Here is a 12,756-nt window from a genome sequence, read left to right on the forward strand (position 1 = left end):
AGCCTTTTGCAGGTCTTAGTGCCCACATTTATGCACATTCTAAACAGGCCCCATGTTTATATTATCACTGCATGTCATTGATAGGTGTTATGAAGACTTGACAAGATAATTGCTTTATTGACCTCAAAAGAAGAAAATATCATGGGCCTAATTATGTGTATTGTAATAATTCCAGGATTTTTCGCCGCAATTACTGCCAAAGCCATTTACCACTATCAAAGGATGTCCCCAGCACACCACATCCCCCGCCCTCATGCTATGCGTGGGAGCATTCACAAAAGTGAATCTAAATGCACAAGGCATGTTAGTGGGATAAATGCATTTTTGTGAATCTGCACACCCACATAGTGCAAGTGTTTCATCCACTAGCAGTGTGCGCCGAAACGTTATTATGAATTGGGCCCTGGCTTCTGTTGCTTTCCTCTTTTATTCTCTCTGATTTGCACTCTCTGGATTCAGCCCTCAGCCCTCAATGCATGGATGTATCTGCACTACTCTGAGACATATCACCACACAGATTGTACACTTCCGAACACTCCATTTTATGGACCTTGCCTCAACTTGTATGTGTCTTATGAACCTCATACCTACGTTGGCTTCTTGGCCTCACACTGGTTGTGTCTCGCACACCTCATTAAAGAGCCGTTCTGCCATATTCACAGTGCTTAATGAAAGAACTGTATGGCGTTTAAATAGATTTTTTTTTACGATTTCTGAGTGGTACTTGAATATTTCAGACGTAAAATATATGTTACAATAAAATTGACAAGCCAAAGAAAAATAGTTACTGCTGTGGTTTGACGTGGAGGTTCATTTTCACTAATACTGATTGGTCTCTGCTTGTAGACAGCTGGGTTGCTGCTTGAGGGTTGCACATAAACATCAGTGACCAAATTGGTAGGACGCCCTAGTGTTCCCGAATCAGGAGCCTGCAAAGAAATACAGTATTTTATTATTTAAACGGTCTAATTTGACAGCACTTTTCATAGGGTCGTGTTCTTGGGCATTCAGTAAGTTACCAATCCCAGGCAAAATTAGAAGCAGGCCCATACTTTTAAACACACAATACAAAACTACAACATATTGGTAAGGATTTAAGAAAAAGTGGAAATCAATATACCTAGTATTCATGTCAAATTTTGGATTTGGATTTCACAAAGGCCCCTTTAACATTGGTCTACTTCACACGTGGACACATGGGAATTTCACCTACACTGTGCTAGTGCACATGTGTGTCTGTCGTCTGTGAACCTGTATGCCCGAAGACGTATGAGCATTAATGTTTCTTTCTCAAATTTCCACTGACGAAATGTGTGGGACAATGTGAAAAATGCATTTTTCACACAAATGGGCGAGTGTCGATTTAACAATGTATCCTGGGATGTAGACATGGACATAGATGACATCGGACAACTGATCCTTAAGGCTAAACCATCCAGAGCAGCAGGCCCTGATGGACTGTCGAATTACTTACTGAAGCTGGACTGTAAATTGTGGGACAACATTCTATTCACACTATTCCAGAACGTACTTAAAACAAAGTATAAACCGGTTTCTTGGAAGACGTCCTTCTTGATACCAATTTTCAACAAGGCTGATAGGATGTCACCCCTCAATTACGGACCAATAGCCCTCTTCGACGTAGGAAGTAAAATCTGTTTGCAGTCATACTTAGGGCCCTTAATTCATGCACAATGATGTAGATAGGTTGGACAAAACAAATGTATCTTTCCCAAGAGCGTGGGAACGCAGCTTAAGGTATTCTTACTTTCTCTCCTGTTGATGATTGGGAGGATCGAGAAGAGCCCATTATATGTGGCCTCCATAGATCTCTCCCCAGCCTTCGACAAAGTGAATAGACACATTCTCTGGAACAAAATGAAAATCGGGAAGGCCCCAGAATCTATCTTGGACACCTTAAATGCCATCCACACAGAAGACACCAATGTCAAAGTTTGCCTGGATGTGAATGGTCATATGTCCGGGGATGTTAACACCTAGAGGGGACTCCGACAAGGATGCATGCTAGCTTTGGCACTTTTCAACCTTTACATGTCAGACCTAGGGGATCATGTTAAACAAGCTAGAGCTTTCCCTCCGCACATGGGTGTATTGGCTGTTCATTAGCTGGCCTACGCTGATGACCTGGTCATAGTAGACCAAACCCTTATAGATCTTCAGAGTAGTTTGGAAGCGTTAGCAACCTATATGAAGAATCACAACGTGTCCATCAATACCCACACATCTAAAGTTATGATCTGTACCAACAAGGGGAAGAAACCATACTACAGCTGGGAGATCCATGGGGAAGCATTGGGCATCAGAGACAAATAAACATACTTAGGATTCACCATATATAATCATGCATATATATCATAAACATCATACAGAGTTGCACACTTTGACAAACTAAACATTAAATGTGGGGAACACATAGCACAGATAAATAGGGCAAACTCTAAACATGTCTCTTACTCTTTTCTTTCATTATTGAAGTTTTAATGAGCATTTGTAATATCAAGAATTTGGAGTTGAAGAAACTGTAAGGGCTCATCTGGCGCAATGTACTGGGATTGCCAAACAGTCAGTAGATATGTATTTTGCCTGCTCTCTACGGCATCTCTGATGAAATAGAGAACCCTTGCATTTTACAGGAAAATCTTGGTTCCTCCAAAAAAAATATTATTCAATAAATTGAACCTATTGGTGAAAAAGGAAAGCTCCATTAATCTCTTAGATTGGGTATAGGAATGTGAATCTTTTTAGACCCACATCCATCGATCAAGTGATTCTTTGATTCTTGCTCCTCATAAAGTAAAGAAAGCTTTATGGGAACAGGATTGGTGTAATACAAGAGGGTAATGAACGAAAAAAGATTGAATCTAAAATGCAAGATGCTTTTGGCATAGTAGATTAGATCTTTTGCCAATAACACCGAACAGGGGAGCAGGGGTTGCAGGGGTGTCCCCCGCTCCTCTAGTTTGGTATCATGGGCTGCAGGGGTTGCACGGGTGTCCCCTGCATTCATTAAAGACAGTGCGAGGGACAGTGCGAGGGACAAATGGGCAAAATCCCAAAGGATCGAATTACAAAATATGGGCAAGTGGGCTCCATGATTTTGTAATTCAATCTTTTGGCATATGTTTTTTTTTAATGTACGTCCATACAAGAGACAGTATAATTAATCTGATTCGTCAAGAGAAGCCCTTCTATTTGGAAGAGCTCTATATTAAAAAATTGCCATGTCCCAAATGGAGGATGTTGTTTTTAAGACTTAGGGGGTCATCACGAGTTCGGCGGTAACCCTTAAATTCAGTGGAAATGGTATTATTGCTGCAAATACTGCACCGCTTAATCACAACGGCAAATCCCGGCGGCACTATCACAGCCGGCGCTAGTACAGCCGGCTGTAATACCGCCAGCTATAATAGCAACAGCAACCACACACGCTATTACAGAGCCATCACAAGTACAGCGTTGGCGCTTTTAGCTCTGGAAAACCGTTCGTAATACCACCAAAAATACCCCCGGCCAGATGCTGGAGGTAAAAGAACACATCAGACAGAAATAAGGGCCCAGGTGAAAACAATGCACACAAGAGGCCTACACAAGACACCCTCCCCAACACCATTTCACCATTAGGAGCAGGGAGGAGACAGCAATAAGGGCCCAGGTGAAAACAATGGACACAAGAGGCCTACAGAAGACCCACCCATGGCCCACCCACCATCCCCAACACCATGTTTCCATTTGAAGACGGGAGCCTTGATGATAGGTTTGAAATGCTGTCACATTTTTTTTTAATTAAATTTTGCATTACGAATGGGCCCAAATGCAAAATGCATGATACTCGTTGAGGCACAGGTGTCACCTATAAACTAGGTTTACTTTGAAAATATTTGACAGTTGTTTTTTCTTTTGAAAACACCTGCGTTTCAATTAGTAGCTTGCAGTTTGCATTAGGAATGATCACTGCTGATCAATGCATTCTAGTATTTGAGACACAGTGTGCCATCCATAATCACATTGGAATGGTAACTAATGAACAATGCATGCTAGTATTAAAGACACAGTCTGCAATACATAATCACATTTAAAAAATAACTGTTAATGGTATTCAGAATTGGAGGCAAGTGTGAAACAGAAACATGAACTTTATTAAAGAAACATATATGTGCATTTTATTAAACAAAGAGGTATTTCAAGATATGGAAAAAATGTAATGTATTTTAACTTAGAGAAAAAATTAAATGTAATTTGAAAAAATGTATAGCCTTATCTAGCTGTAACATCAAATTGCACGGCACATGACAAAAAATTAAACTTAGCAGCACAAAACTGCAATTATACATAAGAATGGTTTTCTTGAAAGGTTACAGTATACATGAAAGTAAATACAACCCTAACTTTCAGTAACATCAAATAGATAAACCTATAGAAGTTTCCAATTAATCTGAAAAACATGTTAATGCAAAAGCACAGTTCATTGGCAATCATTAATGTACTTGAACTGTAAGGAGAAGTCAAATGTAGGTAATTGCAAACTTAAGTGTGTGTAATTGTTCCGTGTGAATTTAATTGAACATTTCCGAAGAAGGTAAATGAACAGTTTGCGAATTGTGGAAAAGAGTTTGATGAGGAAACAGGATTTTGAAAGGTGACCGATGAGGTTGCAGAGCAGTATGGAACACATTTGGAAAATAAAGGTACACTGTTTGTGTTAGTTGCAGTGGATGAAGATTCGGAAGAAGAAAGATTGCTGGATCCATGATGGAGAATAGATGACCACTTCTTTCTTTCTGCTGCTTGAGGCCGCCAGTAAGTCTCTATGGAAGAGGCATTACGATGTCCGGTGACAGACATAATTTGACATGGTTCGAGTCCTGCATTAGAAAGTAGTTGCACTGCTGTCACACAAATGGAGTGATTGGTGTAGTTTGCTTGAAGATGAGCGTGATGACTGATTTTCACCATGAAATTGCCAAGAGTGTTTTTGCCTAATGGTTTCTTGAAGAACAATGCTTTTTCTGATAGAAGCTCTCTTGATCAGTGAGGCGACGGGAAGCTACAAAAAAACAAGGCACATCAGGAGGAATCTGGGATATGTAATGGATTAACGACTTCACTGGACAGTCAGGGGGATCGGGAATGGCGTACATGTGGCCACGAAGGTTGCGGCGGCCTCTCTCTAAAAGAGGATGGTCGTTTTTGGTGAGCTCATTGAATGTCAGGCTAGCATACTGATTACCATTTTCATCGGTAACAACCGTGAAAGCATTGGCAGGTAACAATCTAAGACCTTTACGCCCACGACGAGCAAGATGGATCTGAATGTCAAACCACACTTTGTATTATAGGGTATCAGGAGAATGAATGTTGAATACACCGGAAGTACGTAATTTTTGTAGGTCTAGGGGAGAGATAGCATTTTTGTGCGCTGCAGTGTCATTGCCTGCTCTGCGTAGTCATTTGATGATACTGACAAATACATTATTTGCACTTACAAAGGCTTGATTGTGCACTATGTTGATTTTCCGGCTAAAGGGCGGATTATTAAAATGCCGATTGATGCCAGAGCGTAATGAGATTAGGCTTTGTGGCTGATATTCTGTACCACCCGCAGTGCAAACATCAGCATAAAAATGCAGAAGAAGTGTTGCCAAAGACTGTATGGGCTCTGACTCAAAGGATGTGCTGTGTCCTTTTTGGAAAAGCCAACTTTCAAATTTTTCAATGGCCCATTTTGTTGCCTGTTGGGTGTTTGCTTCTGCTTTACAAAGTTCAATGGCATCCAAATCCACATTGCCCACAGAAGCATGTCTGCTTTTAGGTGTTGCCTCATTGGTAGAGGTAGCTGAAGGACTAGTTCCAGTGTGACTGTGTTGTCTGTCCTTTGTTTCAGTGTCACTGTTTTCCATCCACATCTCTAACGTGTGGGAGCCAAGGAGATTAAAGTTTATATTGCTCACCGTGCTCATGCTTAAAATATGCCTTGCTGTTCACCGTTTACGTTCCTGTGCCCTGCACAGCTTTTTTAACAGACACAAAGTATCAGCTTTAAAGTTCACACAGAGAAAATCACCCAGCGTATGGACAGAGGATGACACAGAATTCTCGAGGAAACAACGTCATTTGGAATTGTGGCGCCAGGACCGAAGAAGGAAGGGAATCCTGCTCAGGTACAACCTGTGTTTCCACCAATCACGTTAGCTGCTGCTTAGTGCGCGCAACACTCCGGGGTACTAATATTTGATGCACTGCTGCATGTATACCTCAGCCCATGCATGTCCCGAAAGGTGAAGGATGTATGACAACATTGCAATGAGATAGCATGTACGTTTTGGAACACATACATTACTTTGATGCTTATGTTAATGATGCCTAAGCCTTGTACATCTACTGAACCTACCTACACCTAACGTACATGTTTTCTCCCCTGCAGGTGATTCTGGATACCCGCAGTACACATGGCTCATGACCCCTGTGCGTAATCCACAGACAGGGTCAGATTGGACCCTCAGCCTTTCGGCCCGTGGCCGGGCCGAAAACGTCCCTTGGGAGTAGGGCCCAGTTTCTGGCCATGCCTGAGCCAGTTTGGGAAAAAAAAATATGAAAAATAAAAAAAAGAAATGTACATTTTTTTTCTCCAAAAACCTTTCATCCTTCCTAGGTCGATAAATGAGTACCAACACATGTTGGGTGATATTGTATGCCCATTTTTTCCTATAAAAAAGAGCTTAAGCGTAAGTGCTATACAATAACATATTATCATTTGGCCTTGCACGTCTACTTGGATTCACAGTAATTTAGTGTACTTAGGAACAATGCTATTTGATGCCACTTACTGTTTTGTCAAGGGGTGAAAGGTTGTGTTTCATCACTTCCGGGATGTGACTTTGGGGTGGGGTCAAATGACATCACTTCTAGTGATGTCATTAGAGGTCAAGGGTCATGAGTCGAGGGGTGGGCCACTTTTTTGAGGCGAGGTGTGGGCGACTTTCTTTTGGGTGACCGGGCCTGTTTCTTGTGCCAGTCCGACCCTGTCCACAGAATCCAGCTGAGCTGGTATATAACATTGCTCATGGGCATACACACAGCTATGTGGAAATGGTATTTGGATTGCGGAAGGCACATTTCCGGTGCCTAGACTGTACGGGAGGGGCATTGATATATGCACCAGAGTAAGTAGGCAAAATCGTACTCGCCTGTGCCATGCTGAACAACATCTGCTGTCACAGGCATGTGCCACTGCCCCCCGATGCTGATGGCCGACCACCAGGGGATGGGAGTGATGATGAGCATGTGCACCTAGCTGGGGAAAATGCACACAGGGATGGGGTGAGAGAGGGAGGTTGGCCAGGCAGGCATTGATTGATAATTATTTTTGATCTGGTGGATGGGTACATGTCACAAATATCACTTGTAAAATAAAGAGCACTTTAACACAATCAAGAATGTCCAAGCTATGTATGCATTATGAACTGGATTTATTATTTGTGAACAATCCTCCCTAGCCCCTGAAACACCCCAGCCCACAATCCCCTCTCCCCCTTAGGCACCCCAGCACACAATCCCCCTTCCCCTGAAACACCCCAGCACACAATCCCCCCACCCCCTAAAACACCCCAAAACAGTGCATGTGGGTCCATGTGCCCGGGCCTCGGCCCAACTGTGCTATGTCCATCTATGATGGTCGTGAACGTTTTCTATGTGCTGTTCCCTCTGGTGAGCAGCGTGGGAGATTCCGTAGGGAACATCGCCTGAGTGAAGCCTCCAGGGATCCCTCTGTGGGTGTCATGGAGGTTGATGGGATTGCTCCTGCAAACTGCAGCTGCTGGCAAAGCAGATTGTTCGCCTCCCACATCTGCTCTACAGGTGCAGATTGGTCCTCACACAGCTCACAGACTCTCTGTCCAAATCCAGACAGGGCTGCTGTACAGCCCGCCACCACTCAACGAGGGAAGGCATTGTCACACGCCATGGTCTTGGCTGCATTACGAATGGCACGGCTTATTGCCTTAATGTGGCGGTTGTGGTCAACCGACATGGTCTTAATTTTCCACTGTCGTTCCTCTATGACATCCAGCCGTCCCATTACAGAAGCTCCCGTGACTATGGGTCTGTCAAGTGTGCTTTTGATCGGACTGGCAGGTCTGCGCAGGGTTGTAGGGGAGCTGTCGGCGAACATGGCAGCCTCTCTTCTGGGGCTGCCGCAGTTGGAGGGGCTGCCTTCAGGGGAACCATAAGAAAGGGTGTCCACATCAGGCTAGGGTGTACGGGCACGAAGTACACGTGCAGGGACATGGGGAGTGTGTGTTTCCACTGGCACCTGCTCCGGAGACCCTTGGGGTGTGCCCATCTACTGAGTGACAATCTGGCTGGGTGAGAACACCAGTGCACAGTGTTGTTCCTCAGTGGATGTGTGGAACTCATCCGTGTTTGACCCCTGGTGGCTTCCAGCGTTTGAGGCAGTGACACCTGGTGGACTTGTGGATGTTGAGCTGGTCTCACTGGGCTGCGGGGGGTGACCTGGGATGTGTCCTGCGCCTTTCCTTCTCAGGCCGGTCTCTTTGCGGGGTATTAGTGCTGGTCGAAGGTGCGTCGGGGAATGTGGCTGGATGTGCCTACTTCTTCCGCATCAACATTGCCCTACGATGATCAATGCGTGCCTGAAGGGTACACAGGCTGTGGTATGAGTTGAGGCCAGCTTACATTTGTATCATGCATTTCTTGCCTTACAGTGGGTTAGGGCATATTTTGTATCATGCTTGGCCATTACAAATTTGTTATTCACTATGTTGTGATTGCTGGAATGTGCTACAGGGGAGGGACACTGCTCGGACATGTTGGTGTGTCATCTTCAAATGTCTGTTGTGAATGCACAGTTCCCATGGTGCCTGCCTCTGCTTCTCTGACTCCCTCGATTGTGCTCATGTCTATTAGCGTGATCATCTGCTCCTTCCAAGATGTCAGCTCTGGTGGTGGTGGCCCTCCTCCAGTCCCCATGCTCTCGCTCCTGTGCTGAGCCAGGAGCCCACAGACCCGCAAGTTGTTCAGCCACTTCTGGAAATCCTCCCTGTCCCTAGGGACACAGCCAACCTCTGACACGTTCTGGCTCACTTGTTTCCAGATCTGTACTCGCCGCTGTGCACTCCTCTTATGCTGCTGTGGCCCATACACCTCTTCTTGATGGCCCAGGACCTCCTCCACAAGTATAGAAAGTTCTTGGTCAGAGACCTGGGTTTTCTGACCAAGTCCCAGACTGTTTTGCCCCTGGTATGCCCCTGGGACATTTTTCTGGATTTTCAGGAGTGGATGGCTTACAGGGGCTGCGATTTTTGGTGGATTGTGATTTCCAAGATGGCCGCTGCTTTATTTCCTGTTCCGGCAGTGACGCGTTTCCTGCGGTGCTAATAGTGTGGTATCTCAACGGCAGCGCAATGCATGCTGGATTTTCAGGTTCACATCCACTTTTTCCGCCGGACCCTATTTGCGATAATGCCAAGGCCGTGTGCACATGCATTCACGCTCGGCGGATATTGCGCATGGAATACCCCCCAACTCGTGATGAGGCGCTTAAACTTAACCTCGCTCCAACTCTGGAAGTGGAGGAGGCTAGAGCAGGCACCCGAATAGAGAATGAGATATTTAAATATTGCTTACAGGAAGTTGTAATTGAGACCCTGGCACACCTTCTAATGGATTTCCAGAAAACCCTCCTTTTAAGACACAAATACTTTGGGGGATTTTTAAAGGTAAGAAGGATATATGCACAAGCACACTTTCGGAGTGAGACCCTATCCTCCTTGAGCTCTCCTCTGCTTTCGACACGGTCAACCACACCATCCTGATCAATTGACTTTGTGAGAAGCTGGGCACCACGGGTCAGGCCCTGGAGTGGTTGACCTCCTTCCTATTGGACCTCGCCTTCCAGGTCCAAATTGGTTCCTTTCTCTCCACCACCACTCTCTCCACCTGTGGCATTCCCCAGGGCTCTATTCTCTCACCCTGGTTTTTCAACATCTACTTGGCCCCTTTGGCCCACCTGGTCTCTACCCTCTGCTCTAACTTTCAGTGTTATGCAGATGACAGTCAGCTCTCCTTCAGACTCTGCTCAGCCTCCTTTCCTTCCTCGCTCATTCCTGACTGTCTCTCCGCGATTCAGCATTGGTGCGCCTCCAACGATCTCTGCCTTTATGCCAGTAAGATGGAGATCCTTCTCATTGGGACCCCGGCTCCCGCTTTTCCTCTCCATCTCTTGCTGCCTTCCTTGGGCCCTCTTCCTTTGCCTTCATGTGAGGCAAAAAACCTTAGTGTCATCTTCAACTCCACTCTCTCCTTTTCTCCTCACATCTCGGATGTCGCCAAGAAGTCCCACTACCAGCTTCACCTCCTCTTAGTAAGTCTTCCCTTTCTCCCCTTCACCCAGAAGCTCCCTGTCTCCAGAGCTCTGGTTCTCTCTAGGCTGGACTACTGCAACAGCCTCGCTCAATCTGCCTTCCTCTACTCTCCATCATCTGCAACTAATCCAGAACAGGACTGCGAGACTTATCCTTGGCCTCATACCCAGGCACCAGATCTCTTCAGCCCTGAAATCTCTCAACTGGCTCCTGGTGGCTACAAGGAACAAGTTCAAGACCCTTTGCATTGTCCACATGGGTACTGGAACTGGGGCTGTCATGATTCCTGCCCCTCTTGTCCCCAGCCCTCCAAGATTTCAGGCTGGAGCCAGGCCACGATCACCTACATGGCCCTCAAGGGCCTCTCCATCCCTCCAAAGACTCACTTGGAGTCAGACTTGGCGCTTGTGGCACTAGCCTCACTCACTCCCATAGGAAAACAAACATTGGGGATTGGACTTGTAATGCATTGATGGGGACAAGATGGATGCCCCCACATATTTCGGTTCCCAGAACTGCATGTGCGGTCTAGTCTTTTTGGTGTGGTTCAGCCCAGAGGCACCTGAGATACCCAGAGACTATTTAAGCCCACCCAGACTGAGAAGCATGCTTTGCGTTTTCTGCACCTGCAGAGTGACACTCACCGTGTTCGGATCGGTCTCCAGTGGGCCTGCATCTTTCTTCTGTGCTCAGCTCCTGCAAGAACAAGAACACTGTTAGGAACAGCCTTACCTTGCAGCCCTTCTGCCCATCAATCAACGCTCCTTCTGTTCTGCGGGCATCTTCGGCATTGTCATTCCCATCCCGGCACGCCACTTCCTATAGAAGAGGAAAAGAACAGAGAAAAGGCATTAGATAAGCATTCTACAGCTCTTCGCTTATTTTTTTCAAATACAGGACGAGCTTCAAATGTTTACCTGAATCCCAGCCGCTCTGGGGGAACTGTGTCTCTGGAACTTCTCATCCATCTGCGAGGGGGAAAAGACACTCCAGGTTAGCGTAGAAACATCTAGAGGCGCTGCATACCGCGCTTACTCACTGCATTTGTTCTTCATAACCGGCATCCACGCTGACAACGTCGTGGCACCTAAAAGACACAGAAAAAGAACTCAGTTCAATACAAATACGAAAAGGGTGCATCGCGCATCGCGCTCTCACTCACCTTCAGCGCCACTCATCTCAGCAGCATGCCGCCATCCCCGGACACCGGCCATCATCTAAGAAGGAAAGGAACGAAGTTAGAGAACTGTTCAAAGACTCATTATACTTACCAGTCAGATTCTCGCCAGTGAAGTAACTAGGCACCAACAAGCCTGCATCAATCAACTCTGCCCCTGCGCTGAAAGCAGGACGGAGAGCACACCATCCAAGAAAACAAGGTGAGCTGTGGATCAAAGGGAAGTGTTGGACCCCGGGGAGGAAGGGGTTCAAGCACACAGAGACAATAGGGAGTTAAACCCTACCAATCCTGTGTTTCAGGCCCAGTCGCCAGTCGAACAGCCTCAAGGGAAGTGTTCGAGGTCGTAAGAGGCCAGGGCCGGCTGAGTGACATCCCCGTGGATACCAGGTGAGCGTTACAGGGGCCCGGACTACATCCAACTTGATTTTCTTAAAGTCTTTCCTTCTTGAGCCCTTCGCTCAGCTACTTCCAACTCGCTATGGGTCAGACGCTTCTCAAGACAGGGAGTTTGGTGGTAGACCTCTCTCCTCTGCAGGTGCCTCCCTCTGGAATGGCCTCCCTGCCCCTCTGACACTTGAGCCAGATCACCTGAAGTTCCGGAAGTAGCTCAAAACGTTCCTCTTCTCCACTGCTTTCTCTTTATCTCTCGCTCCCCTGCTGACCTACCTGATTGAACTGTCTGTCTCAGAGTCTCACTGGGTACCAGACACTCCCTTGATCAGTCACTCCTGCACTGCCTCCAGGCCTACCTCGCGCTTAGGGGCGATAACCTCTATAGCCCCTTGCCTCCTTCCACTTACCCAGAGCTGCACTGCACTGGCTCCACTACTCAGAGCATTGCTGCCCTGTTCCCTTTCCCCCTCCCAGGAAGTTCCCCCTCCCCCTTCCCCTTGCACTTCTCCTTCTCACACTTGCATGATCTGAATGACACAAATCCTAGTAAGAACATTTTTCTTGTCCTCCATCTGTTTTCTCTCCTTTGCCTTGTAGCGCCTAGAAAGATGTTTGTACAGGCGCGTTACAAATGACATATCATATATCATGGAGGTGTCATTCATGAAATTGGGTAATACTTAAAACTGTTTGATTGTGGTACCCTCTCTTTAGATCTACGTTGCTATCCAAAGCCCAATATTACATGTTCCACAAGTCCTGGCCTCTAGACACATATCACCA

The 12,756-nt window shown here is 46.1% G+C and overlaps 1 protein-coding gene across 1 annotated transcript in view; it reads right to left on the minus strand.

Annotated features, from left to right (window-relative positions):
- LOC138467255 (uncharacterized) overlaps positions 1 to 12,756 on the minus strand; it is a 1,232,016-nt gene that overhangs the window by 946,604 nt on the left and 272,656 nt on the right. The window contains exon 5 of the mRNA XM_069607273.1: positions 789 to 929. Coding sequence (XP_069463374.1) covers positions 789 to 929 — 141 coding nt within the window. The remainder of the gene's footprint in view (positions 1 to 788; positions 930 to 12,756) is intronic.

The sequence above is a fragment of the Ambystoma mexicanum genome, chromosome 4q (genome assembly GCF_040938575.1).
Source record: "Ambystoma mexicanum isolate Mex_15411 chromosome 4q, UKY_AmexF1_1, whole genome shotgun sequence".
Taxonomy (NCBI): Eukaryota; Metazoa; Chordata; class Amphibia; order Caudata; family Ambystomatidae; genus Ambystoma; species Ambystoma mexicanum.